This window comes from Ranitomeya imitator, chromosome 5 (genome assembly GCF_032444005.1).
Source record: "Ranitomeya imitator isolate aRanImi1 chromosome 5, aRanImi1.pri, whole genome shotgun sequence".
In the NCBI taxonomy this organism is placed as follows: domain Eukaryota; kingdom Metazoa; phylum Chordata; class Amphibia; order Anura; family Dendrobatidae; genus Ranitomeya; species Ranitomeya imitator.
The window spans coordinates 342,471,138-342,498,172 of NC_091286.1; the positions used below are offsets into that span (position 1 = coordinate 342,471,138).

Sequence of the window (27,035 nt, forward strand, 5' to 3'; positions counted from 1 at the left end):
AAAGAGTTTACGTTTAGACTTTGTATCTAGATATTGAGTATATAATCTATGGGAAAGCAACCATTCAGCCCTATTCTCACTGGTTTGGCTAGTAATATAGGCCGCTTCTGAGTCTCTCAGTCATCTCTCCATCTCCTCATCTTCCCGTGAGGTCATACGTTTAATGTAGGAAATTGTAGAGGTCAAGCATCCTCTCAGGTACACCTTAAGAGCATTCCAAAACATATTTATATTCTGTGGCTCCGGGTCAGATGTTATTAAACAGTCTAGTTGGTCTATACTTCTATCATTAGGGCCTATCAGCTTTAGCCAGAATGGATTTAGTTTCCAGACCGCATTATGTCTTCTCTGACCAAAGTTGAGCTTAAGTATTACCGGACTATGGTCTGAAATGCCCCTGTTTCCATGTTCTATCTCCCCCACCCACATCGCCAAGTTACTAGAGCCAAAAATATAATCTAAGCGGGATAGAGTGCATCTAATGGACGAGTGGCAGGTGTATTCTTTTACATCAGGATGACGTATTCTCCACAGATCTAGCCACCCACTACCCTCCATGAATGTGGACAAATGAGATGGGGAGGAAGCCACCCCCAAAGCCTCACCATCCATCCTGAGCCTATCAAGGCCCTCGTCCATAACCAAATTGAAGTCTCCCATGCATAAGATATATGCATCTGGATAATTTAGAGCAAAACTCAGCGCCTTTTTTACAATGGACATATTAGCAGGAGGGGGGTTGTATATACATATTATAACATAGTCTTTCAAATTAATCCACGCATATACAAAGATAAAACGGCCCTCAGGATCCCTCCGTACCTCCCCAACCTCCCATCTAACATCCTTGTGAATTAATAGAGAGAGACCCCCCTAGAATAACTAGTATGGAATGTATGTACCAACCATTGTACCCACGGTTTTTGTACATAGTGGGCCGAATCTCTGGTCAAGTGTGTTTCAACTAGGGTTACAATATGAGGATGGTGACGTCTTATTTGAGAAAATACTTTATCTCTTTTTCGGGGTGATCCAAGACCTCTCACATTCCAGGTCAAACATGTAAGATCAGATGCCATACCTCTTCATCCACATATAATATACATTGTCTCGCCAATCACATTTTTGGTATACAATGGAAAAAAACATGGCAGCAATTCCTATATAACCAATACCTAACAATACTAAAACAAGATAAAGGAAAATATGCTTCAAGAGGGAGCAAAGTTTCTTGCTCCTATCGCTGTCCAAAAAAAAAGGGTACCATCTCTGAAAACAGAGTCCGGTATAGTTGTTTTCTTGGACTTTGGTGGAAAGAGCTCTTGTAATTGAAAATAGAAGAAAAAATAAAAGGAGAAAAAAACCCAGTGAGAGAGTTCCATTTCCGGAGTATCTATCTGTAAAGACGGCAGGTGATTTAGGATTTCTCCCCCCCCCCCCCCCCCAATTCGTTCCCACATGAGATCGCATCCAATCTTCGGCTTCTGTTGGGGTCGTAAAGAAAGAGGAAAAGCCCTTGTAATCAATCTTGAGATGGTCTGGATAGATCATTGAATATAAAATGTTGTTTTCCCTGAGTTGTTTATCTCCATGAATTGGGCATGCCGTTTCTGCAACTCCATAGAAAAATCCGGGAATATTGATATAGGGGCATTATTAAATTTAATGGGGCTTTTTTGTCTTGCTTTACGGAGCACTGCATCTCTATCCCTGCAATTCAAAATGCGTGCCAAAAAGGGTCTCAGTGGGGCACCCGGAGGAAGAGGTTTTGTTGGCACTCTGTCAGCCCTTTCCACAGAGAATGTAGAGGAGAATTTGTATCCTAAACCATCTTTGAACAAACTCTCCAGGAATTGTTCCAGTTGCTGACCGTCTGAGCGTTCTGGTAGCCCAATAATATGGATATTATTCCGATGTAGACTATTTTCCAGGTCGTCCGCCTTTTGCTTCCAGGCATTATAGAGCCAGCCACTTTTGTCAATTTAGTTTCCATGGGCACAGAGTTGTCTTCCAGGCGAGATACCCGGGACTCCACCTCCGTGATGTGGCCCCTCATAGATTGCATGTCTTGTCGTAGGCGTCACACCTCAGAGTGCACCTCCTCTATTTTCCAAGTTAGGATGTCCTGGTTAGTGATATAGCCTGTATTAACTGCTCGGACGCTTGTTTCAAAGTTAGATCCTCCAGACAATGTTGGTATGCGATGAATTTGTCTATATATCAATCTCTGTGTGGTGCTTGGTAGATCAGCCACCCATCAGACACTACAGTGTCTGCAGTTATATTCTGAATGGCGGGAACGGAGGGAGATATATCTGTTTGGAATGCTGGAACTATCAGGCATTATACCGTATTAAGGATGGGAGGAGCGCAGGGCCCGTTTTGCAGGGCTCACACCGTGTGGTCCCCCATTCATACCTCCCGTAGCTTCGCCTGTGTCCAGCTAACTCCCCTTGAGCCAAGTGCCGCCGCTCCACGTCCTTCACCGCCGGCGCACGCTGCAAGAAAGATGGCCGCCGTCTCCTTCAAGGCCTGTCCTCCGTTCTGGCCTCACCAAGCTGGAGCTGCACTGAACACCTCCTCTGAAGCCGGGCGCCTCCAGGTACCCAGGGGAACACAGCGGTAGCAGAAGGAACCCTCCTGGGTGAGTATATCGCAGGATTTTAAGCAGGATCACGGGAGCTCCAACCAGACACGCCCTCTCTGCTCGGCTACATAGCCACGCCCCTAGTTTTTTCATCCTTGTTCCCCCCTCCCCTTTTTTTTCTTTTTCATTTCATTTTACAGTTTGGACTCGTACTTTAGATATTCTTTTACTACTGTATTCATTTACTTACTGGTTGCAATATCATCTCTTTTTTTGCTGTATTTTATTATAATATATAATAATTATAATAATAATTTTTATTTATATAGCGCCAACATATTCCGCAGCGCTTTACAAATTATAGAGGGAACTTGTACAGACAATAGACATTACAGCATAACAGAAATACAGTTCAAAACAGATACCAGGAGGAATGAGGGCCCTGCTCGCAAGCTTACAAACTATGAGGAAAAGGGGAGACACGAGATGTGGATGGTAACAATTGCTTTAGTTATTCGGACCGGCCATAGTGTAAGGCTCGGGTGTTCATGTAAAGCTGCATGAACCAGTTAACTGCCCAAGTATGTAGCAGTACAGACACAGAGGGCTATTAACTGCATAAAGTGAATGAGAACATGATGCGAGGAACCTGATTGTTTTTTTTTTTTATAAATAGGCCACACAGGGATCGTTAGGTTAATGCATTGAGGCGGTAGGCCAGTCTGAACAAATGAGTTTTTAGGGTACGCTTAAAACTGTGGGGACTGGGGATTAATCGTATTAACCTAGGTAGTGCATTCCAAAGAATCGGCGCAGCACGTGTAAAGTCTTGGAGACGGGAGTGGGAGGTTCTGATTATTGAGGATGCTAACCTGAGGTCATTAGCGGAGCGGAGGGCACGGGAAGGGTGGTAGACTGATACCAGGGAGGAGATGTAGGGTGGTGCTGAGCCATGGAGTGCTTTGTGGATGAGGGTAGTAGTTTTGTACTGGATTCTGGAGTGGATGGGTAGCCAGTGTAATGACTGGCACAAGGTAGAGGCATCAGTGTAACGGTTGGTGAGGAATATGATCCTGGCAGCAGCATTCAGGACAGATTGGAGCGGGGAAAGTTTGGTAAGAGGGAGGCCGATTAGTAGAGAGTTACAATAGTCCAGACGAGAATGAATAAGTGAAACAGTAAGAGTTTTTGCAGAGTCAAAAGTAAGAAAAGGGCGAATTCTAGAAATGTTTTTGAGATGCAGGTAAGAAGAGCGAGCCAGTGATCGGATGTGGGGGGTGAATGAAAGGTCAGAATCAAGGATGACCCCAAGGCAGCGGGCATGTTGCTTTGGAGTAATGGTGGAACTGCACACGGAGATGGCAATGTCAGGCAAAGGTAGGTTAGTAGAGGGAGAGAACACGAGGAGTTCAGTTTTTGACAGGTTAAGTTTCAGATAGAGGGAGGACATGATGTTAGAGACAGCGGTAAGACAATCCCTGGTGTTTTCTAAAAAGGTCGGTGTGATATCAGGAGAAGAAGTGTATAATTGGGTATATATATATGTATTTAACATTGTTCCCTACTACATATTATTTGTGTATTTAATATTGCTCCAATTCTTCTCTCACTATAACTCTATGCCATACAGATTGCATTGCGCTGGTTGCAATATTATTAGATCACTGTATATCCCCATGTCAACATATTCAAGCTCACACTACTTGAGAGGCTCTGCTTGAACTGAGCATGCGCTTTAGTATCTCCACAGCAATATTTAGATACTGACTAACTACCACACTGCCTCCTGGGACTTACAGCCCCCACACATCCCCTGGCGTCTTACATCATTTCCGGTCACATGACCGGCCAGGTACTTATATAAGCAGCACCACCCGTGCTATAGCAGCTGCTCCTTCTGCTCAGACATATTTGTGTCAGCATCTCCCACTTAGCCACCAATGCTGGCTCCTGCAGCAACTCCAGGGAAACTGCCTGATCTGCAGGCCCAGCTGCTCCACCAACGGACGTGAGCCCAACTCTACTTTGAAGATAAGTTACCCTATGCTCGCACAGGCTCTTACCACACTTTTTTTTCCTCAGCAGTTGTTTCCAAACCCTCTTTTGGCTATAAATCCTCCTTGCCTGGATATATATCTCAGCATTTCTACTGTATCACCAACACCGACCAGCAGAGTAACTCATTCAAACACGGACGTGACTTTATTTCAAAACCAAATACCAATGTATGTGAACTTAGTTATATTGCTATATTCATAATCCTATATGTGCGCACTTGCCCTGACTCACGACATCTTTATGTTACAGCTTATTGCCTGTCGGTGCACACTGTATGCATTCATATCTTGGCATCTTTTGGACCCCAGTGCAAAAATGTTTTTTCCCTCAGTGTGGTAAATACCTATTCTAAGTGTCACTGTGTTTTCTCTATAATATTAGGACAATTTCCCAGAACATATAATCTGTACTATATGTAAAATACAAGCTTGTATCTGGTAAACACTGCTATATGCCTTTTTATATCATCCTGGCAGCACCTTACCCAGTGTATGTTTTTACTTAGGGTACCGTCACACTCAGCAACTTTCCAACAATCACAACCAGCGATACGACCTGGCCGTGATCGTTGGAAAGTCCTTGTGTGGACCAACGATGCCGAAGTCCCCGGTTATCCAGGGTAAACATCGGGTTACTAAGCGCAGGGCCGCGCTTAGTAACCCAATGTTTACCCTCGTTACCATTGTAAATGTAAAAAAAAAAAAATACTATATACTTACATTCCGGTGCCTGTCACGTCCCCGGCGTCTGCTTCCCTGCACTCCTCCTGCATCCTGTTTAAGCGCCGGCCGTAAAGCAGAGCGGTGACGTCACCGCTGTGCTCTGCTTTACGGCTGGCCGGCGCTGACACAGGATGCAGGAGGAGTGCAGGGAAGCGGACGCCGGGGACGTGACAGGCACCGGAATGTGAGTATGTGAATATTTTTTTTTTTTACATTTACAATGGTAACCAGGGTAAACATCGGGTTACTAAGCGCAGCCCTGCGCTTAGTAACCCGATATTTACCCTGGTTACCAGTGAACACATCGCTGGATCGGCGTCACACACGCCGATTCAGCGATGTCAGCGGGTGATCCAGCGACGAAATAAAGTTCCAGACTTTCAGCTCTGACCAGCGATGTCACAGTAGGATCCAGATTGCTGCTGCGTGTCAAACACAACGATATCGCTATCCAGGACGCTGCAACGTCACGGATCGCTATCGTTATTGTTGTAATGTTGTTCAGTGTGAAGGTACCTTTACTCTCCTGAGCTCTCTTGCTTCATGTGCCAGATATGCATACATTCTCTTACTGTCCTCTATCATCCCCAACAGGATTGTATGTATACACCCTCATATTTATCTACCTCAACGATACTACATGTTCAAATTCTAGAAAAGAACCTACGAAAGGGTATGTCTTTAATTTGTTGTTTCAATTATGCCTCTACTACATTCCATCTCATGGAACTATTATGCCTTTCCTAGATAACCCTAGTCCTGCATACTTTATGTTCCTTCACCATATGCCTCATACTTACACTCATGTATCTAGGTGTATTTCTTGGACCATCCTGACTTGTGTTTGATTTTGTATATATGTATATATGTTTATTTTGAAACATTTATTGTATTTTTCATTTTTTTTAGCGACATTGTGATCAAGGCCATTGATTGGCCGAAACGTTATTTTTTTCCTGTCGCCTCACTCTTCACCAATAAATTATTCACTTGAAGCAAATCTCCTGAGAGTGGTCTGGTGTTTGGTGTGTTGTGGCATTGGTGTAGTGTTGTGCTTGTGGGTTGGTGTATGTGTGCGGTCTGTGTGATGTTTGTATGGTGTTTGTGAAATGGTTGTGTGTGGTGGTGCGGCCCCTTTAGCAGCAACTCTTTGGCGCCGTCACTATAATCCGTCCCTGTCAGTCACAACTGTTGTTTTCCCCTCAGCACTTTCACCTTCACATTTCTCCATTATATGTATAGGGCCTAACTTCGGGGGCCCCAATCTCATGACGGGGGGATGCTAGCGTGAAATGACGTGTGCAGTATTCTGCTCCTGTGGGTGGAGAGGGACATGCCAAATTTCACCCAAATTGGGCAAGAACTGTGGATTTGTATAGAGCAGGCTACTACAGATTTTGAGTTTTATATACAGAGATTCTAATTTACTGAGATGACTTTTGGGTTTTCAATGGCTCTAAGCAATAATCATCATTAGCAGAAATAAACACTTGAAATAGATCACTCTGTAATGACTCTGTATAATATCCAAGTTTCACTTTTTGTATTGAAGAACTGAAATACTGAAATAAATTAACTTTTTGCTGATATTCTAATTTTTCGAGAAGCACCTGTATGTTTGCCACCAAACAAACACAGCTCATCACCCCATGAACACTATCAGAACAATGAAACATGGTGGTTGCAGCATCATGCTGTGGGTATGTTTTACAACAGCAGGGACATGGAAAATGGTCCAAGTCGAGGGGTAAGTGGATGGTGCGTAATACAGGGATATTCTTGGGCAATGCCTGTTTCAGTCTGTCAGTTATTTAAGACTGGGACCTAGGTTCAACTTCCAACAAGACAATGACCCAAAGCATACTGCTAAAGCAACACTCAAGTGGTTTAAGGGGAAGTATGCAAATCTTTTGGAGTTGCCTAGTCAAAGCCCAGACCTTAATCCAATTGAGAATCTGTGGTCAGACTTGAAGATTCTCACTCACCAGAGGAAAACATCTAACCTGAAGGAGCTGGAGCAGTTTTACTTTGAGGAATGGGTAAAAATCCAAGTGACAAGATATGGAAAACTCAGAGATTTATCCAAAGCGATTTACAGCTGTAATTGCTGCAAAAGGAGGCTCTACAAAGTACTGACATTATGGGGGTGAATAGTTATGCACACTGAAGTTTTCAGTTATTTGTCCTATTGGTTGCTTCACAATAAAAAGAAAACCAAATGTGCATAATTTTCAATAATCTTAAATCTAGAGAGTGCAGGCTAGCTGCTATGATGTCTTCTACAATATACACAGAGAAAGATTCATTTCTGCTCTTTTTTACATGTGTGGGGTGAAGAATTATGCACATTGAAGTTTTCAGTTATTTTGTCCTATTTGTTATTTGCTTCACAAAAGTTGAGCCTGCTATGTGTTTCCTTCTGTCCAAAAACAATTTCAGAAAATATTGTGTGGCCGTTAATAGGATCGGGGTTTTTTTTAGAACTAAACAATATGTATTTTAACACATTTAAGATTACATGTTAGAAGACACAAACAATCCAACTAAGTATAAAAAAATAGTTGTCTTTTGAGAGATAAAATGGAAATGGAAAAACTGTTCCAAAGCTTCTGAATAGATTATACAGCTTCAGAAAATAGTAGGATGTATATAAAAGATGCTATTGACCTTAGCTCCATGACTGTTACAATGCATTGTCTCAGACTTGAATAGAACGTTTCACTATTTTTTAATTGCATTATTGCACATCTCTTCTGCCTTTAACATAAGTCACAATGCTTTTTTTAAGTGGTTTTCCATCAAAAACAGAATTGTTGGCATGGAGACCTATTGGCATAAAATATGCTCTCTAAATATAACAATAAGGCTGGGTATCTTTGGCCATGATGCAGTTTACACTGTCAAGGATCGCTTTGTGCATGTGCTACATGGCAAAGTCATGCACTTGTATTTTGACTTTTATAATAATACAGTTAGGGCCAGAAATATTTGGACAGTGACACAAGTTTTGTTATTTTAGCTGTTTACAAAAACATGTTCAGAAATACAATTATATATATAATATGGGCTGAAAGTGCACACTCCCAGCTGCAATATGATAGTTTCCACATCCAAATCGGAGAAAGGGTTTAGGAATCATAGCTCTGTAATGCATAGCGTCCTCTTTTTCAAGGGACCAAAAGTAATTGGACAATGGACTCTAAGGGCTGCAATTAACTCTCTGAAGGCGTCTCCCTCGTTAACCTGTAATCAATGAAGTAGTTAAAAGGTCAGGGGTGGATTCCAGGTGTGTGGTTTTGCATTTGGAAGCTGTTGCTGTGAGCAGACAACATGCGGTCAAAGGAACTCTCAATTGAGGTGAAGCAGAACATCCTGAGGCTGAAAAAAAAAAAAATCCATCAGAGAGATAGCAGACATGGTTGGAGTAGCAAAATCAACAGTTGGGTACATTCTGAGAAAAAAGGAATTGACTGGTGAGCTTGGGAACTCAAAAAGGCCTGGGCGTCCACGGATGACAACAGTGGTGGATGATCGCCGCATACTTAATTTGGTGAAGAAGAACCCGTTCACAACATCAACTGAAGTCCAGAACACTCTCAGTGAAGTAGGTGTATCTGTCTCTAAGTCAACAGTAAAGAGAAGACTCCATGACAGTAAATACAAAGGGTTCACATCTAGATGCAAACCATTCATCAATACCAAAAATAGACAGGCCAGAGTTAAATTTGCAGAAAAACACCTCAAGAAGCCAGCTCAGTTCTGGAAAATTATTCTATGGACAGATGAGACAAAGATCAACCTGTACCAGAATGATGGGAAGAAAAAAGTTTGGAGAAGAAAGGGAACGGCACATGATCCAAGGCACACCACATCCTCTGTAAAACATGGTGGAGGCAACGTGATGGCATGGGCATGCATGGCTTTCAATGGCACTGGGTCACTTGTGTTTATTGATGACATAAGAGCAGACAAGAGTAGCCGGATGAATTCTGAAGTGTACCGGGATATACTTTCAGCCCAGATTCAGCCAAATGCTGCAAAGTTGATTGGAAGGCGCTTCATAGTACAGATGGACAATGACCCCAAGCATACAGCCAAAGCTACCCAGGAGTTCATGAGTGCCAAAAAGTGGAACATTCTGCAATGGCCAAGTCAATCTCCAGATCTAAACCCAATTGAGCATGCATTTCACTTGCTCAAATCCAGGCTTAAGACGGAAAGACCCACAAACAAGCAAGACCTGAAGGCTGCGGCTGTAAAGGCCTGGCAAAGCATTAAGAAGGAGGAAACCCAGCGTTTGGTGATGTCCATTGGTTCCAGACTTAAGGCAATGATTGCCTCCAAAGGATTTGCAACAAAATATTGAAAATAAAAATATTTTGTTTGGGTTATGTTTATTTGTCCAATTACTTTTGACCTCCTAAAATGTGGAGTGTTTGTAAAGAAATGTGTACAATTCCTACATTTTCTATCAGATATTTTTGTTCAACCCTTCAAATTAAACGTTACAATCTGCACTTGAATTCTGTTGTAGAGGTTTCATTTCAAATCCAATGTGGTGGCATGCAGAGCCCAACTCGCGAAAATTGTGTCACTGTCCAAATATTTCTGGCCCTAACTGTATATGATAATATTGCAAGAAACAGTCTCCAGTTAGAACTAGATGGATTGTTTGCAACTTACATGTCATGCACAGTGCGGGAAGACTAAGAGCAACACTAGGGGCAGGAAGCCCAAATGCTAGGGAAAGGGGGAATGGAGACCCCTGGGCAAATCTAATAGCACCATGCCTCCCCTACCATGCCTATATTGGTTCCACTCCAATTGCCTAGCAGGAACCTAACCCTTGTATATCCCTAGAGCTGGGCCCAGAATAGGGAAGGGGGGATGAGCACTGGTCAGACCCCACTGTACACTAAGGACAAGAAGGGAGACAAACAAGGGGGAAGGAACTCCGCTTGAGCAGACTGAGAGGTAACACCAAACATCCCCCAACAGCATCAGAGAGGAAGTAAGCCGACTGCTATAGGTCCAGGCCTTCACATGGGAAAATGTGAATATCACCGGCGACTCCCTGAAGCAGACTGAGAGTCTATAAACACACAGGTCCAGGTGTGTCAATTAGAGCCAGAGGGAGGTTGCCACTGGGTCCAAAAGTCAGAAGAATTAAAAAGGCATCTTCAATGCCAAACACAGAGGCCTTCTGCAGCCAGATGCAGAGCAACTGTCTGTAGCATCTGAGATACCCGTGACATTAGAGCAGCAGTATATCAATATTTGGCCACGCTCCCTCTGTTGTGGCCAAAGTCACCATCTAACCCCATGCTAAAATGTCTGTACGCAGAGCAATGTTGCACCTAGGACTAGGCAATTTGCCTAATACAACAGTATAAGTTCTATGATACCGTTATTTTTTCTGGGACCTGTTATCGTCCCAGAAAAAATGACATATGCTTAGATCATTATGGGAAGGACTTTACGCTAATTGATCTACATGTACGTCATGGTTTTTCAGTGAGAAGAGGAGCCATGCTTTCTTGATGACAGTAGGAGTCTGGCTGGAACTATAAGCCGAAAACAGAAAATTAGCCAATGCTGCCAACTTTACTACTTCAACGATGCAGATTCTAAAATGTTCAAATATATTGAAGAAATGCTCTTTACACCGTAAAAAAATCCTTTAGTATGTACCGTAAAAAATCCTTTAATATGTTAAAAAATAAAAGTAAAACATGGACATATATACTAACTGGAATTGCTGTTTGCAAAATGACCTAATCAATTACATTAATATGTTATTTAATCTATACAAATAACAGAATATAAATTCTATAGCTGAAATACTATTTATGTACTCCTCTCTTCATGCAAAATATCCTCACACAGCTCTTGAGAAAATAAAACCAAAAAAATGACCCTCAGAATATAGTTGCATAAAAGGAATTCTTTGTATTTTTATTATGTAAAAAGTAGTGAAACATAAGAACTTTATGAATTTAGTTTCACCTAAATCATACTGACACAGGAACTAAAGTCAACACGCCATTCAAATCAGACATGAAAAAGCAAAACCTAAAAAACAATGGTGAAATAGCACCTTGAAATAAAACATTATTTCTCTTGAAATGCATGCAAAATGATGACCCAAAGCATGGAAAAGTTTGGGCACCCCTGGTCAAAATTACTGTTATTGTGAACAGTTAAGCAAGTTGAAGATGCAATGATTCCTTTTTTCGCTCGCCTCCTTCCCAGAGCCATAACTTTTATTTTTCTGTCAATATGGTAAAGTGAGGGCTTATTTTTCGCTGGAAGAGTTGCACTTTTGAACGACACCATTGGTTTTCCCATGTCATGTACTAGAAAATGAGAACAAAATCTCAAGTGCTGTGAAATTGCAAAAAAAAGTGCAATCCCACACTTGTTTTTTGTTTGGCATTGTGCTAGGTTCACTAAATGTTAAAATTGACCTACCATTATGATTTTCCAGGTCATTACGAGTTCATAGACACCAGACATGCCTGGGTTCTTTTTTTATCTAAGTAGTGAAATAAAACAATTCCAAACTTTGTTATAAAAAAATTGCGCAATTTTCCAATACCCATAGTGTCTCCATTTTTCGTGATCTCGGGTTGTGTTAGGGCTTATATTTTGCTTGCTGAGCTGATATTTTTAATGATACCATTTTGGTGCAGATAAGATCTTTTGATTGTCCATTATTGCATTTTAATGCAATGTCACGGCGACCAAAAAAAGTAATTTTGGCTTTTTGACTTTTTTTCTCACTAGGATATGGATGTTTAATAATGTACGTTACCTAGGACTCAACAAAAATATTTGCTTCGCCTCATTTCTCTGACCACCTTCGTCATCCCTGATACATTTGCATAATTTTATTATTTTTAGTGTCTGCAGTCTGTTAACTTTATATTTTTGTAGTCATTTGTAGTATATCCATGGAACAAATCCACTTGCTCACTATGTTCGGATATCACATGTACTCGGATACCTATTCTAGTAAACACAGTATTCTGGAATCCTCTGACTAACCATGTTCAGATATTTTTCTTTTATATTGCAATCTTTTTACTGAGATTATGTAATTCTGAATTTATTTCTATGATTTGCCATACTATATATTGTCACCCATTCTCATTGAAGCAGTCAATGACCAGACGCAGACAACTTTAGTAATTCCCTATTTTTGTATTTTCTGAACACTGTACATCACAATGATATTATTGTTATGATTATTATGGTGCATTTATTTTTTTACTAACCTATATACCAAATTACTATTATATAGATTTGCGATTATGGTATTCTTATGCATTCTATTTGTCATATTTTCACTTTTAATTATTTATTTTTTTTATCTTTTCATGTGTCAATTTTTCCTGGTCACATGATCATGCATTTGTATTTCTTTTGCTAATATGTCTTTTGGCCAAAATCCATTTGTCACTTGTATATATCTTCATTGTTCCTCATATACAGTTATTTGTACATTTACGAGCTCATATTTATGTGCATATATATTTTGTCAACTCATTGATATATCTTTCTTTTCTTTAAGCATCAGCGGAAAAAAAAAAAGTTATAGCTCTCCGAATAAAGCGATGCAAAAATAATTATTTTTTCTATAAAATACTTTTTATTGTGTAAACGCATCAAAGCATAAAAAATGATATAAATGTGGTATCGTTGTAATCGTACTGACCAAAAGAATAAAGTTGTCTTATCAATTTTACAATACGAGGAACGGAATAAAAAAAAATTGCTGTTTTTTTGATTAAGGTGCCTCCCAAAAATCAGAATAGAAAACGTTCAAAAGATGTTATGTGCCCTAAAATGATGCCAATAAAAACATCAACTCATCCCCCAAAAAACAAGCTCTCACATGACTGTCAGCATAAATATGAAAAAATTATATCTCTTAAAATATGAAGATGCAAAAACTTGTTTTTGCAAAAAAAAAGCGTCTTTTAGTGTGTGACAGCAGCCAAACGTAAAAAAAAATATATAAATCTGGTATCACTTTAATTGCTTATACCGCAAAATAAATAAACCAATTCTTCACCTACTATGGATTTGTTAATTCTGCCTCCTAAAGATTGCAGTAAGGCTCGGCTCACATTTAGGCTGCCGTCACAGTAGCAGTATTTGGTCAGTATTTTACATTAGTATTTGGAAGCCAAAACCAGGAGTGGAACAAAAAGAGGAAAAGTATAATAGAAACATATGCACCACTTCTGCATTTATCACCCATTCCTGGTTTTGGCTTCCAAATACTGATGTAAAATACTGACCAAATACTGCTAGTGTGACGGCAGCCTTATCCTGCGCTCTACACTCAGCGCTTACACCAATGTTTCCGTGTAAATGTCTGAAATATGTGATTTAGACAGAACCCCAGACAAAAGATTCCGTATAATGAGGCACTGTGGAGCCAGCTGACCTGTGACCGGCGGTGTCCATCTTTTTAGACGTGCATAAAAGTGAGGGCCGCCAGTTTCTGCACCTCTGAAAACAAAGGACAGCACTGAACAGAGGCAAGATGGAATTGAGAGTAACTCTGCTGTCTCCTTATAGTGACTAGATTCCTCGGGAGTTTCAAGATAATGTGTGCAAAATGTAAAGCGCTGCGGAATATGTTAGCGCTATATAAAAATAAAGATTATTATTATTTGAATCACGTCATTCGGAAATGACAGTTTTGCCTGGCTGGCTATCGGAAATGACAGTTTTGCCTGGCTGGATATCAAAAATGCAGGGGAACCCCGTGAGCTGATACTAATAGCCTGGGAACCTTTATCAATACTGTCTCTTTCCAAGAATATTAACATCAGATCAGCCCCGAGCCATTGGCTTTCCCTCATCTGTTTATGAGAATTACAGGAGACCCCACTCCGTTTTTTTTTATTTTAATTTATTAACAAGTACAGTAAAATACACACCCAAGGTAACCTTAGTTTACAGCCTTCAGGTGTTCCAGCAGCTGGAAAGTTCAGTAACATTAAAATGTCCCTTAAAGGGAACCTGTCACCTCAAATTGGCGGGATATTAAAATGATTTGTTACGGGTCCGATGGGCGGCGTATTCTCCACCCCGTCCGTCCCTGTTTTCTGCAATATTTTAGGGAATGAGAGTATGCGGGCACCATAGTTGGCACGTGCGCCATGCAGTCTTCGGTGGCGCACGCGCAGTATGCTTTGCCCTACTGCGGGCAAAGCCGAAAAGCATTACTGCGCATGCGCCCGCGTACTATGTTCCGGAACACAGGACATAGTGTGCGGGCACATGCGCAGTAATGCTTTTTGGCTTTGCCCGCAGTAGGCCAAAGCATACTGCGCGTGCGCCACCGAAGACTGCATGGCGCACGCGCCAACTATGGCGCACGCATACTCTTATTCCCTAAAATATTGCGGAAAACAGTGACAGACGGGGTGGAGAAATGAAGAGGATACGCCGCCCATCGGACCGGCAACAAATCATTTTAATATCCCGCAAATTTGAGGTGACAGGTTCCCTTTAAAGTTTAAGTTGTGGTTTACGGGCCTCGCAGCTGACGGGAGAGACCCGGTGGCTTTGAACTCTGGTAAAAGGTTACCTGAGTTCAAGACACCAGGTCTCTTGATAGCTCCAGTGCCGGACTGTTGAATGCCAGGGTGTTGAGTGCTGGACTCGTGGCCATTCATCCATCCAGCACTGAAACTTGCAAAGCAAGAGATACGGCTGCTATGAACCCAGGTGACCTTACTGTTCTTGTTGACAATTGAAAAAGTCATTGAATAAAAAAACGTGTGGGGGTTCCCTGTAACTTTCATAATCAGCAGAGGTAAAGAGATAATATTTATAAAGGTTCCCAGGCTATTAATATGAGCTCACAGATTTATCATTTCTTAGTTAAAAAATGGAAGATTCCCCCTTAAAAAAAAAAATGTAGGGTCCCTGTGTATTTAATAACCAGGAAAGGATAGGCAGACACCTGCGGGTTGATACCTGTGGGTTGATACCTGTGGGATATTGGCCCCTCCCAGATTAAAAACATTAGCTCTCAGGTGCCCCAGAAATGGCGCATGATGCGCCAAATCTGGTACTTAGCCTCCCTCTTCCCACATTCCCTTTGGTTGAAAGTGGGATGATAGTTGGGGGGTTGATATCGCCTTTGTATTGTCAGGTGGCATCAAGCACAGATGCTTCAAATGAAACCTGAAAACCCACCTCTTCAAAGAAGCTTACAGCCTGTAATGACCACACAGCCACCTCAACACCATCGGAGCTACTGTAACCCTCGACCTACTGTCTCCTTCCCCATAATCCTGTAGAATGTAAGCCTGCAAGGGTAGGGTCCTCGCCCCTCTGTACCAGTCTGTCATTGTTAGTTTGTTTACTGTAAGTGATATCTGTAATTTGTATGTAACCCCTTCTCATGTACAGCACCATGGAATCAATGGTGCTATATAAATAAATAATAGTAATAATAATAATGTTAGTAAGGAAGATGTGTCTATAATACTCTCCCATTACTAACTCCATAGTCATATTTTATAAAAAAAAAAAAAAAAAAAACCGCAGAATAAAGTCATAAAGTCCTTTAGTTGAAAGAATGACATCTGCGGGCTTCTATTTTTAGGTGGGGGGCAATATTCATGGCCCCTTACCAGCCTGAGAATACCAGCCCCCAGCTATCAGCTTTAGCTTGGCTGGTTGTCATACAAAGAGGGGGACCCCACGCCGTTTTTTTAAATTATCCATTTAAATAATTTAAAAAACAGGAACCCTCTATTCCTGATAACCAGCCTTGTTGACAGCGAAGGGTTGCAGTCCCTGTCAGTTTTGCCTGGCTAGTTTTCAAAAATTCAGGGGAACCCACGTCTATTTTTTTTGTTCAGTTATTTATAGTACAATTTGTGGGTCAATTTATGCCACTTTTCCTGATGTCTGCCACCAATTTTAGCTGTTTTAACAGCTTTTTGGTCCCACTGAAGGTTGTTGTTTGGTTTTGCCTCCCATTGAAGTGGGGTTCAGGTATGTTCAGCAAACTTCGGGACGTTCGCAGATCCAAACCGAACCTTGAAAGGTTTGCTCTTCTCTAGTTATAACCACATAAAATAACACTGATCAGAATTGTAAAATTTGGCCTGGTTATGAAGGTGAAAACATGCTTGGGAGGTGAAGGGGTTAAAAGAGAAATCATGATGCTAAATAATAAAATGACATTTCTGCAATATATTGAAAAGTACTTACTCTAGGTGTGGTGCTCCTGTCTTAGCCAACAAAGTCAAAACAAAAAACATAAAAATAACAAAGACAGCTAGACCGACCCAGAATCCAATCACAATAGAATCTGTAAAGAGAAATAAAGTAAAGTAAATGTAAAGTTCAAAACAATTGATTTTATATTTTAATGTATGTATGTGGTTCTACAATATCAACTGTCCATACATGTTTTTCATAGATCTGTTAAATCTATTCAAAGTTAGTACACAAATAACCAAAATGTTCAATCAGTTAAATCTACCGTATATACTCGAGTATAAGCCGAGATTTTCAGCCCATTTTTTTGGGCTGAAACTTCCCCTCTCGGCTTATACTAGAGTCATACCCGGGGGTCGGCAGGTGAGGGGGAGCGGGGGCTGTGTAATTATACTTACCTGCTCCTGGCGCGGTCCCTGGACGTCCCTGCTTCTTCCAGCGCTGCAGCTTCTTCCTGTATTGAGCGGTCACATGGCACCGCTCATTACAGAAATTAATATGCGGCTCCACCTCCCATAGAGGTGGAGCCGCATATTCATTACTGTATATGAGCGGTAACGCTGCCCGCTCAATACAGGAAGAAGATGCAGCACCGGGGAAGAAGCAGGGACGCAGCGCTTGGAGTATACGGGGAGGGGGAGCGCTGCGCTGCGCGATAGTCACCTGCTCCTCGGTCCGGGTGTCGCTCTGTCTTCAGCAGTGACGCTCAGGTTAGAGGGCGCGATGACGTAGTCAGTGCACGACCTCTGCTGAACATCAGTGCCGAAGATGGAGCCGCACGAGGAGCAGGTAAAAGTGCCGGGGTCCTGAGCGACGGAGAGGCGAGTGTGATTTTTTTTTTTTTTATGGCAGCAAAAGCATATGGGGTAAGTGGCTGTGCGGAGCATCTTATGGGGCCATACTTGTGCAGCACTATATGGGGCAAGTGGCTGTACGGAGCATCTTATGGGGCCATACTTGTGCAGCACTATATGGGGCAAGTGGATGTGCGGAGCATCTTATGGGGCCATACTTGTGCAGCACTATATGGGGCAAGTAGATGTGCGGAGCATCTTATGGGGCCATACTTGTGCAGCATTATAAGGGGCAAGTGATTGTGCAGAGCATCTTATGGGGCCATACTTGTGCAGCACTATATGGGGCAAGTGACTGTGCAGAGCATCTGTATGGGGCCATAACGCTTGTGCAGCACTATATGGGGCAAGTGGCTGTACGGAGCACTATAATGGGGCCATAACACTTGTGCAGCACTATATGGGGCAAGAGGCTGTGCGGAGCATCTGTATGGGGCCATAACACTTGTGCAGCACTATATGGGGCAAGTAGCTGTGCGGAGCATCTGTATGGGGCCATAACACTTGTGCAGCACTATAAGGGGCAAGTAGCTGTGCGGAGCATCTGTATGGGGCCATAACACTTGTGCAGCACTATAAGGGGCAAGTAGCTGTGCGGAGCATCTGTATGGGGCCATAACACTTGTGCAGCACTATAAGGGGCAAGTAGCTGTGCTGAGCATCTGTATGGGGTCATAACACTTGTGCAGCACTATATAGGGCAAATATCTCTATGGAGCATCTTATGAGGCCCTTATTACCCTTTATGCAGCATTATATGGGGCATATTTTAATATGGAGCATCTAATGGGGCCCATCAAACTTTATGGAGCATTATATGGGGCTCCTGATTCGATATGGATATTCAAAAAGACTTAACCTACTGATGTCTCAATTAATTTTACTTTTATTGGTATCTATTTTTACTTTTGAAATTTACCAGTAGCTGCTGCATTTCCCACCCTAGGCTTATACTCGAGTCATTAAGTTTTCCCAGTTTTTTGTGGCAAAATTAGGGGGGTCGGCTTATACTCGGGTCGGCTTATACTCGAGTATGTACGGTATTCAAAGTTAGTACACAAATAACCAAAATGTTCAGTTTTTTAATGTCCCATTTTTCAATGGCTTTTGGACATTTGAGGTTTTGAGACATTTTAGGGAAAATATAGTTACTATAAGGACAGTCACTGGATTATGCTTACTTCAGCATATACGTCTCGTGAGGAAAGCACAATTTAGGGCTGTGTTCACATGTTCCGGTCAAACTGTGGCTCAGGTCCGCAGCAGCTTAGTGCCGCTATGGTTTTTCCACTGTTTGCCTGCATAACCACATAATATTGCAGGGAAACAAGCTGTTTCACCTGTAATACCTCATGGCCAATCATAATGGACCCACCATTTTGTAGTATTTCCCATCCAGATGAAATTATTACTGTGGCTGTCCTTCCTCTGTTACACCAGAAACACACTAGTGTATCATATCCGATTTGAGAACATTGGATGAGATATGCTAATGACACTTTGTTCCAGCTCTATTCTTTGATCCTCTTACATGAAAGGATCTCAGAACAGGTACAGAGGAGACAGAAAGCAAATTCTTCTTCTCTTTTTGTTGGCGGTGTCCTCGGGAATCGCTCTGCATTTGGGTGATATCCAAGTGCAGTGCGATGTTTCACAAACATCCATAGACACATAGGTGCGTGCAATCCGATTCACGGATGTAATCGCAGCATGCAGCAATTGTTTTCACATGCCGACAACAATAGATTTTTCCTATTGGTTCATTTTGATCACTTGATAGACCCTATCACAGTGATCAAAATAAAAAAAAGTAAATTAAACCCCTTTTATCACCCCCTTTGGTAAAAAATAATAAAATAAAAAAATGCATTTTTTTTCCATTAGAGATAGGTTTGGGGATAGGGTTGGGGATAGAGTTAGGGTTAAATCTAGGGTTGGGCTAGGGTTAGAGCTAAGGTTGGGGCTAGGGTTAGAGCTAGGGTTAGGGTTGAGGCTAGGGTTATTGTTTGGGATAGGGTTGGAGTTAGAACTAAGGTTAGATTTAGGGCTAGGGTTAAAGTTGGGGCTAGAGTTAGGGTTAAGGCCAGGGTTAGGGTTGGGATTAGGGGTGTTTTGGGGTTAGAGCTGTGTTAGGGTTAGGCTGGGTTCACATTGCGTTAACAGCAGCCCGTTCAACACATACGTTAATGGGCTGCTGTTAACGCAAGTGCCGGTATGGCAGCGCACTAGCGCAGATAGAGCATCTGCTAGCTCTATCTGCGCTAGCAGTGATGGACCCAGAAACGCTGCAGCCCGCGTCTCGGGGTCCGTCACTCAGTGACGGCACATCGCTAGTGTTAGGCCGCGGTGTAACGTAGTCCGTCTAATGGATGGGTTTAACGCATTGTGAACCCAGCCTTAGGGTTTCTCGTATGTGGAAAATACGAACATCTGAAAGAGGCCTCATGCCATAGTGAAGCAGCATAATCAGTGATGGAAGTTGAGGAGGCTACACAGCAATGAAGAAGGACTTACCATGGTGATGGAGAAAGGCTTAACCCCTTTTAGAACCTTGGTCATATAGGTACGTCCAAAGTTGCCTCCCTCCCTATGATACAGACTCCGGTGATTTACCCCCAACTTTTCCAGCAGTGGTTGTCATTGCCGAACTGCTAAGGCCAGTCTCACACGTCCAGATAATTCCGGTACCGGAATTATCTGTGTCCGTGCGTTTATGTGGCACATCAGTGTGGCACACGTGCGGCAGCCGTGTGCCGACTGGGTACCACACGCACCGTGCAGGAGACAGCGCTAGAGTTAAGCGCTGTCCCCTGCATCTGGTGCTGAAGCACCATTCATTTCTTCTCTCCAGCATGGTTCGCTGGAGAGAAGATATGAATTATCTTTTTTTTTGGGGGGGGGGTATTTTAATAAAAGATCCCTGTCCCCAACCCCCTCCCACCCCCTGTGCGCCCTCCCGCTGTTAATAAAATACTTACCCGGCTCCCTCGCTGGCGCTGCTTCCTGTCCTCACCACAGCTTTTCCTGTATTAGCGGTCACGTGGGGCCGCCTATTACAGTGATGAATATGCGGCTCCACCTCCAATGGGGTGGAGCCGCATATTCATCACTGTAATGGGCGGCACCACGTGACCGCTCATACAGGAGAAGCTGCGGCGAGGACAGGAATCAGCGCCAGCGAGGTAAGTATTTTATTAACAGCGGGCGGATGCACAGAGGGTGGGAGGGGGTTGGCTACAGGGATCTTTTATTAAAACACCCAAAAAAAAAAAAAGGGAATTCATATCTTCTCTCCAGCGAACTATGCTGGAGAGAAGAAATGAATGGTGCTTCAGCACCACACGCGGGGGGGGACAGCGCTTACAGTGGTGCTGTCTCCTGCACGGCACACGGACTGCACACGGACGACATCCGTGTGCGGTACATGTTTTACACGGACCCATTGACTTTAATGGGTCCGTGTAATACGTGCACTCCCACAAACACTGACATGTCTCCGTGTTTTCCAAATGGACACACGGTCCGTGAAAACACGCTGGCATGTGCAGAGACACATTGACTTTAATGTGTATACGTGAGTCAGTGTCTCCGGTACGTGAGGAAACTGTCACCTCACGTACCGGAGCCACTGACGTGTGAAGCCGGCCCAAGAGTGCTGCCCTGCGGACGGAGCTCATAGCATATGATCATTTTTGCTGTACACAGTCGGACTGAAGCCCTGCTTTTTGTCGCATAAGCGATCATATTTTTGCAACTTTAAGTCTCCCACAGAGACTAATGAAAGCAGTGAAAAGTAGAAAAAGTTTTTAAAAATATATAAAAATCACCCCCCTTTTGCCCCATTCAAAATAAAAGTTAAAAAAATACACATATTTGATATTGCCACATTCAGAATCTCTCAATCTGTCCATATGTAAGAAGAATTAATCTGATCGGTAAATGGCATAACAAAAAAAAAAAAGACACCAGAATTACTTTTTTTTGTCGCTGCAACATTGCATTAAAATGCAACAACGGGCGATCAAAAGATTGTATCTACATCAAAATGGTATCAATAAAAACATCATCTTGGCATGCAAAAAATAAGCCCTCACACAGCCCCAGATCACAAAAAATGGAGACGCTACGGGGCTCAGAAAATGGTGAATTTTTTATTTTTTTTTCACTACTTAAATAGAAAAGAACCTATACATGTTTTGTATCTACGAACTCCTAATGACCTGGAGAATCATAATGGCAGGTCAGTTTTAACATTTAAACAAGGTAAAAAAAAATTGTGGAATTGCACTTTTTGTGCAATTTCACCACACTGATTTTTTTTCCTGTTTTCCAGTACACTCTATGGTAAAACAAATAGTGTCATTTAAAAGTACAACTCATCATTAGTGATGACGGGCAGCATGATTTGCGGCTACTAGACAGCTTGATTACATGTGGGGATTCCCTAGCAACCAGGCAACCTCCACATGTACTCAGCCTGGCTAGTAGCTGTAAATCATTCAGCTGCCGCAAATCGCGATGAAAACTAAATCTCCGAACACTAACAACTAATCGGATTTCACCCGAGCAACGAGTACACTTGCTCATCACTACTAATCATGCAAAAAAACAAGTCCTCACATGGCCATAGTGACGTAAAAAATAAAAATAGTAATGGCTCTGGGAAAAAGGGGAGAAAAAAGTAAAAGCGTAAAAATGGAAAAACCCAAGGGGAACAAGAGGTTAACAATGATTTAGGATGAAGTTCCATGACGACATGTGTTACACAACAGCATCTCTCAGACAAGTTGCCCTGTAGTGTTGTTGAAGTGAGTTAGGTTGTCCTTGGGGGCGTACTTACATAGTGCTGTGAATGTTTTCTGAGCTGGTGGTATAGGTGTTACCAATAGGCTGTAAGCTGGCATGGGAAACAACATGTGCCAGTATGACTGGCACATTATACAAGCGTTACCCATATGCATTTCTAGATTTCTAATGCTAAGCAGCCATCCCCCATGGATGATTTGTGTTTGAGTTATTCATCAGTATTTTGTACCTGTGTTGCCTCCGCCCACTGTATCTTGCAGTGCATTTGTGTTGTGACTAGGTATTGGTGTGTGTAGCTGTTTTTTGTGTGTGTTTTTTTTGGAAGTGCATTTGAACAGCAAGGTTGATTGCTGTTGAGGGGAACTAGGAAAAAAAAAAAAAATCTCTATAAATCTTCAGCAGAGCGAGTGTGAGCGAGCTGAGTGTGACCAGAGCGTAAGTGTGGACGGCAGTAAGTGTGACTTGTGATTCAGTGAAGAGGTATTTGGAAAGCCTTTAACAAATACCTGTGTGAATTGGTGTGAGTTGCTGAATTGGGGGTAGCTATATTCATAAGGGTTAACTTAGGGTGGGGGCTCATAGTTAAGGGTTTATAAGGGGCAGCTGTTTGGGGCTCAAGTCCTTTTTGGAAGTGCATTTGAACAGCAAGGTTGATTGCTGTTGAGGGGAACTAGGAAAAAAAAAAAAAATCTCTATAAATCTTCAGCAGAGCGAGTGTGAGCGAGCTGAGTGTGACCAGAGCGTAAGTGTGGACGGCGGTAAGTGTGACTTGTGATTCAGTGAAGAGGTATTTGGAAAGCCTTTAACAAATACCTGTGTGAATTGGTGTGAGTTGCTGAATTGGGGGTAGCTATATTCATAAGGGTTAACTTAGGGTGGGGGCTCATAGTTAAGGGTTTATAAGGGGCAGCTGTTTGGGGCTCAAGTCCTTTTTGGAAGGGCATTTGAACAGCAAGGTTGATTGCTGTTGAGGGGAACTAGGAAAAAAAAAAAATCTCTATAAATCTTCAGCAGAGCGAGTGTGAGCGAGCTGAGTGTGACCAGAGCGTAAGTGTGGACGGCGGTAAGTGTGACTTGTGATTCAGTGAAGAGGTATTTGGAAAGCCTTTAACAAATACCTGTGTGAATTGGTGTGAGTTGCTGAATTGGGGGTAGCTATATTCATAAGGGTTAACTTAGGGTGGGGGCTCATAGTTAAGGGTTTATAAAGGGCAGCTGTTTGGGGCTCAAGTCCTTTTTGGAAGTGCATTTGAACAGCAAGGTTGATTGCTGTTGAGGGGAACTAGGAAAAAAAAAAATCTCTATAAATCTTCAGCAGAGCGAGTGTGAGCGAGCTGAGTGTGACCAGAGCGTAAGTGTGGACGGCGGTAAGTGTGACTTGTGATTCAGTGAAGAGGTATTTGGAAAGCCTTTAACAAATACCTGTGTGAATTGGTGTGAGTTGCTGAATTGGGGGTAGCTATATTCATAAGGGTTAACTTAGGGTGGGGGCTCATAGTTAAGGGTTTATAAGGGGCAGCTGTTTGGGGCTCAAGTCCTTTTTGGAAGTGCATTTGAACAGCAAGGTTGATTGCTGTTGAGGGGAACTAGGAAAAAAAAAAAAAAATCTCTATAAATCTTCAGCAGAGTGAGTGTGACCAGAGCGTAAGTGTGGACGGCGGTAAGTGTGACTTGTGATTCAGTGAAGAGGTATTTGGAAAGCCTTTAACAAATACCTGTGTGAATTGGTGTGAGTTGCTGAATTGGGGGTAGCTATATTCATAAGGGTTAACTTAGGGTGGGGGCTCATAGTTAAGGGTTTATAAGGGGCAGCTGTTTGGGGCTCAAGTCCTTTTTGGAAGTGCATTTGAACAGCAAGGTTGATTGCTGTTGAGGGGAACTAGGAAACAAAAAAAAAAAAATCTCTATAAATCTTCAGCAGAGCGAGTGTGAGCGAGCTGAGTGTGACCAGAGCGTAAGTGTGGACGGCGGTAAGTGTGACTTGTGATTCAGTGAAGAGGTATTTGGAAAGCCTTTAACAAATACCTGTGTGAATTGGTGTGAGTTGCTGAATTGGGGGTAGCTATATTCATAAGGGTTAACTTAGGGTGGGGGCTCATAGTTAAGGGTTTATAAGGGGCAGCTGTTTGGGGCTCAAGTCCTTTTTGGAAGTGCATTTGAACAGCAAGGTTGATTGCTGTTGAGGGGAACTAGGAAAAAAAAAAAAAAATCTCTATAAATCTTCAGCAGAGCGAGTGTGAGCGAGCTGAGTGTGACCAGAGCGTAAGTGTGGACGGCGGTAAGTGTGACTTGTGATTCAGTGAAGAGGTATTTGGAAAGCCTTTAACAAATACCTGTGTGAATTGGTGTGAGTTGCTGAATTGGGGGTAGCTATATTCATAAGGGTTAACTTAGGGTGGGGGCTCATAGTTAAGGGTTTATAAGGGGCAGCTGTTTGGGGCTCAAGTCCTTTTTGGAAGTGCATTTGAACAGCAAGGTTGATTGCTGTTGAGGGGAACTAGGAAAAAAAAAAAAAAAAATCTCTATAAATCTTCAGCAGAGCGAGTGTGATCGAGCTGAGTGTGACCAGAGCGTAAGTGTGGACGGCGGTAAGTGTGACTTGTGATTCAGTGACTTTGGAGTCAGGGAGTTTTCAGGGGAGGAATTACTGAATTGCTGTCTGATTTTTATTAATACTTTGTATTTATTTTTTTTATTGAACTGTTCTGTCTGGTGCAATCCCCATTAGGAAATGTGCTCCACGATTGTTAATGCCATCCAGTGCACATCTTGCCACATGTATGCAGTCCTTGAGCAGCCGATCGAGGGTGCATACTGCTGTGCGAGATGGGAGCACGTTGTGCATTTGGAAACCCAGATTCTGACTCTAAATGTGCAGCTGGCAACACTGAGATCCATAGACAACATGGAGAGGAGTCTTCTGCTCACGGAGCAGACGCTCAATGGGACAGATGAGGGGGGGGATGGTGGGATGGAGCTGCAGGACAATGAAGTAGCAAGCTGGGTGACAGTTAGGAAGCGGGGTAGAGGGAAGAGTGCCAGGGAGGCTAGTCCTGATCTGGAACACCCCAATAAGTTTGCTAAGTTGGCAGATGAGGGGGGTGCCAGTACAGGGGTAGCACTGCTGCAGCCAGGCATGTCCTCTGAAAGCCGGAGGAGTGACTGCTCCAGTAAGGAGGGAAATAGGAGAGCAGGGCAGGCCAGACAGGTGCTGGTAGTGGGCGACTCAATTATTAGGGGAACAGATAGGGCAATCTGTCACAAAGACAGGGATCGTCGAACGGTGTGCTGCCTACCTGGCGCTCGAGTCCGACACATCGCTGATCGGGTGGACAGATTATTGGGAGGGGCTGGTGAGGACCCAGCGGTCATGGTGCACATTGGCACTAATGACAAAGTTAGAGGTAGGTGGAAGGTCCTTAAAGATGATTTCAGGGAATTAGGCTGCAAGCTGAAAGCAAGGACCTCCAACGTGGTATTTTCCGAAATACTGCCGGTACCACGTGCCACGCCAGAGAGGCAACGGGAGATTAGGGAGGTTAATAAGTGGCTCAAGAATTGGTGTAGGAAAGAGGGGTTTGGGTTCCTGCAGAACTGGGCCGACTTCTCAGTTGGCTACAGGCTCTACGCTAGGGACGGGCTGCACCTCAATGGGGAGGGTGCAGCTGTGCTGGGGGAGAGAATGGCTAGAAGGTTGGAGGAGTGTTTAAACTAGGAATTGGGGGGGAGGGTATTCATTTTATAGGAGGGGAAGATAGTGCAGACAGAGTCCTGGGCAAAAATAAGGAAGTTGGGGGTGGCGGTGGCATGGGGGGTGGGGTCAGAACAGTTAATAATTTAAGAAATAGAAGTACAGAGAGGAACATAAAGTGCATGTATACTAATGCCAGAAGCCTCGCCAACAAAATGGACGAATTAGAACTAATGTTGTTGGAGCATAATTATGACATGGTGGGGATATCTGAAACGTGGCTGGATGAGAGCCATGACTGGGCTGTTAACTTGCAGGGCTATAGCCTGTTCAGAAATGACCGTACAGATAAGCGAGGGGGAGGGGTGTGTCTATATGTAAAATCATCCTTAAAACCCATCCTGCGCGATAATATAGGTGAATTTAATGAAAATGTAGAATCCCTGTGGGTGGAGATAAGGGGAGGGGGAAAAAATAATAAATTACTGATAGGGGTTTGTTATAAATCTCCAAAAATAATGGAAGCAATGGAGAATATCCTCGTAAAGCAAATAGATGAAGCTGCGACTCAAGGAGAAGTCATTATTATGGGGGACTTCAACTACCCTGAAATAGATTGGGGAACAGAAACCTGCAGTTCCAGCAAAGGTAATCGGTTTTTGACAATTATGAGAGACAATTACCTTTCACAACTGGTTCAGGACCCAACAAGAAGGGGGGCACTGCTAGACCTAATATTAACCAACAGGCCAGACCGCATATCAAATATAAGGGTTGGGGGTTACTTGGGAAATAGCGATCACAAAATAATAAGTTTTCATGTATCCTTTAAAAACATGTGTAGTAGAGGGGTTACAAGGACACTAAACTTCAGGAGGGCAAATTTCCAACGGATGAGAGAGGATCTTGGTGCAATTAACTGGGACGATATCCTGAGACACAAAAATACACAGAGAAAATGGGAGACGTTTATTAGCATCCTGGATAGGACCTGTGCACAGTATATACCGTATGGGAATAAACATATTAGAAATAGGAGGAAACCAATATGGCTAAATAGA

General features: G+C 42.8%; 1 protein-coding gene across 1 annotated transcript in view; it reads right to left on the reverse strand.

Moving 5' to 3' along the window:
* The window catches only part of MRAP2 (melanocortin 2 receptor accessory protein 2), a 119,842-nt gene that overhangs the window by 32,519 nt on the left and 60,288 nt on the right, over window positions 1–27,035 (reverse strand). Inside the window, exon 2 of the mRNA XM_069726670.1 lies at window positions 16,615–16,714. Coding sequence (XP_069582771.1) covers window positions 16,615–16,714 — 100 coding nt within the window. The remainder of the gene's footprint in view (window positions 1–16,614; window positions 16,715–27,035) is intronic.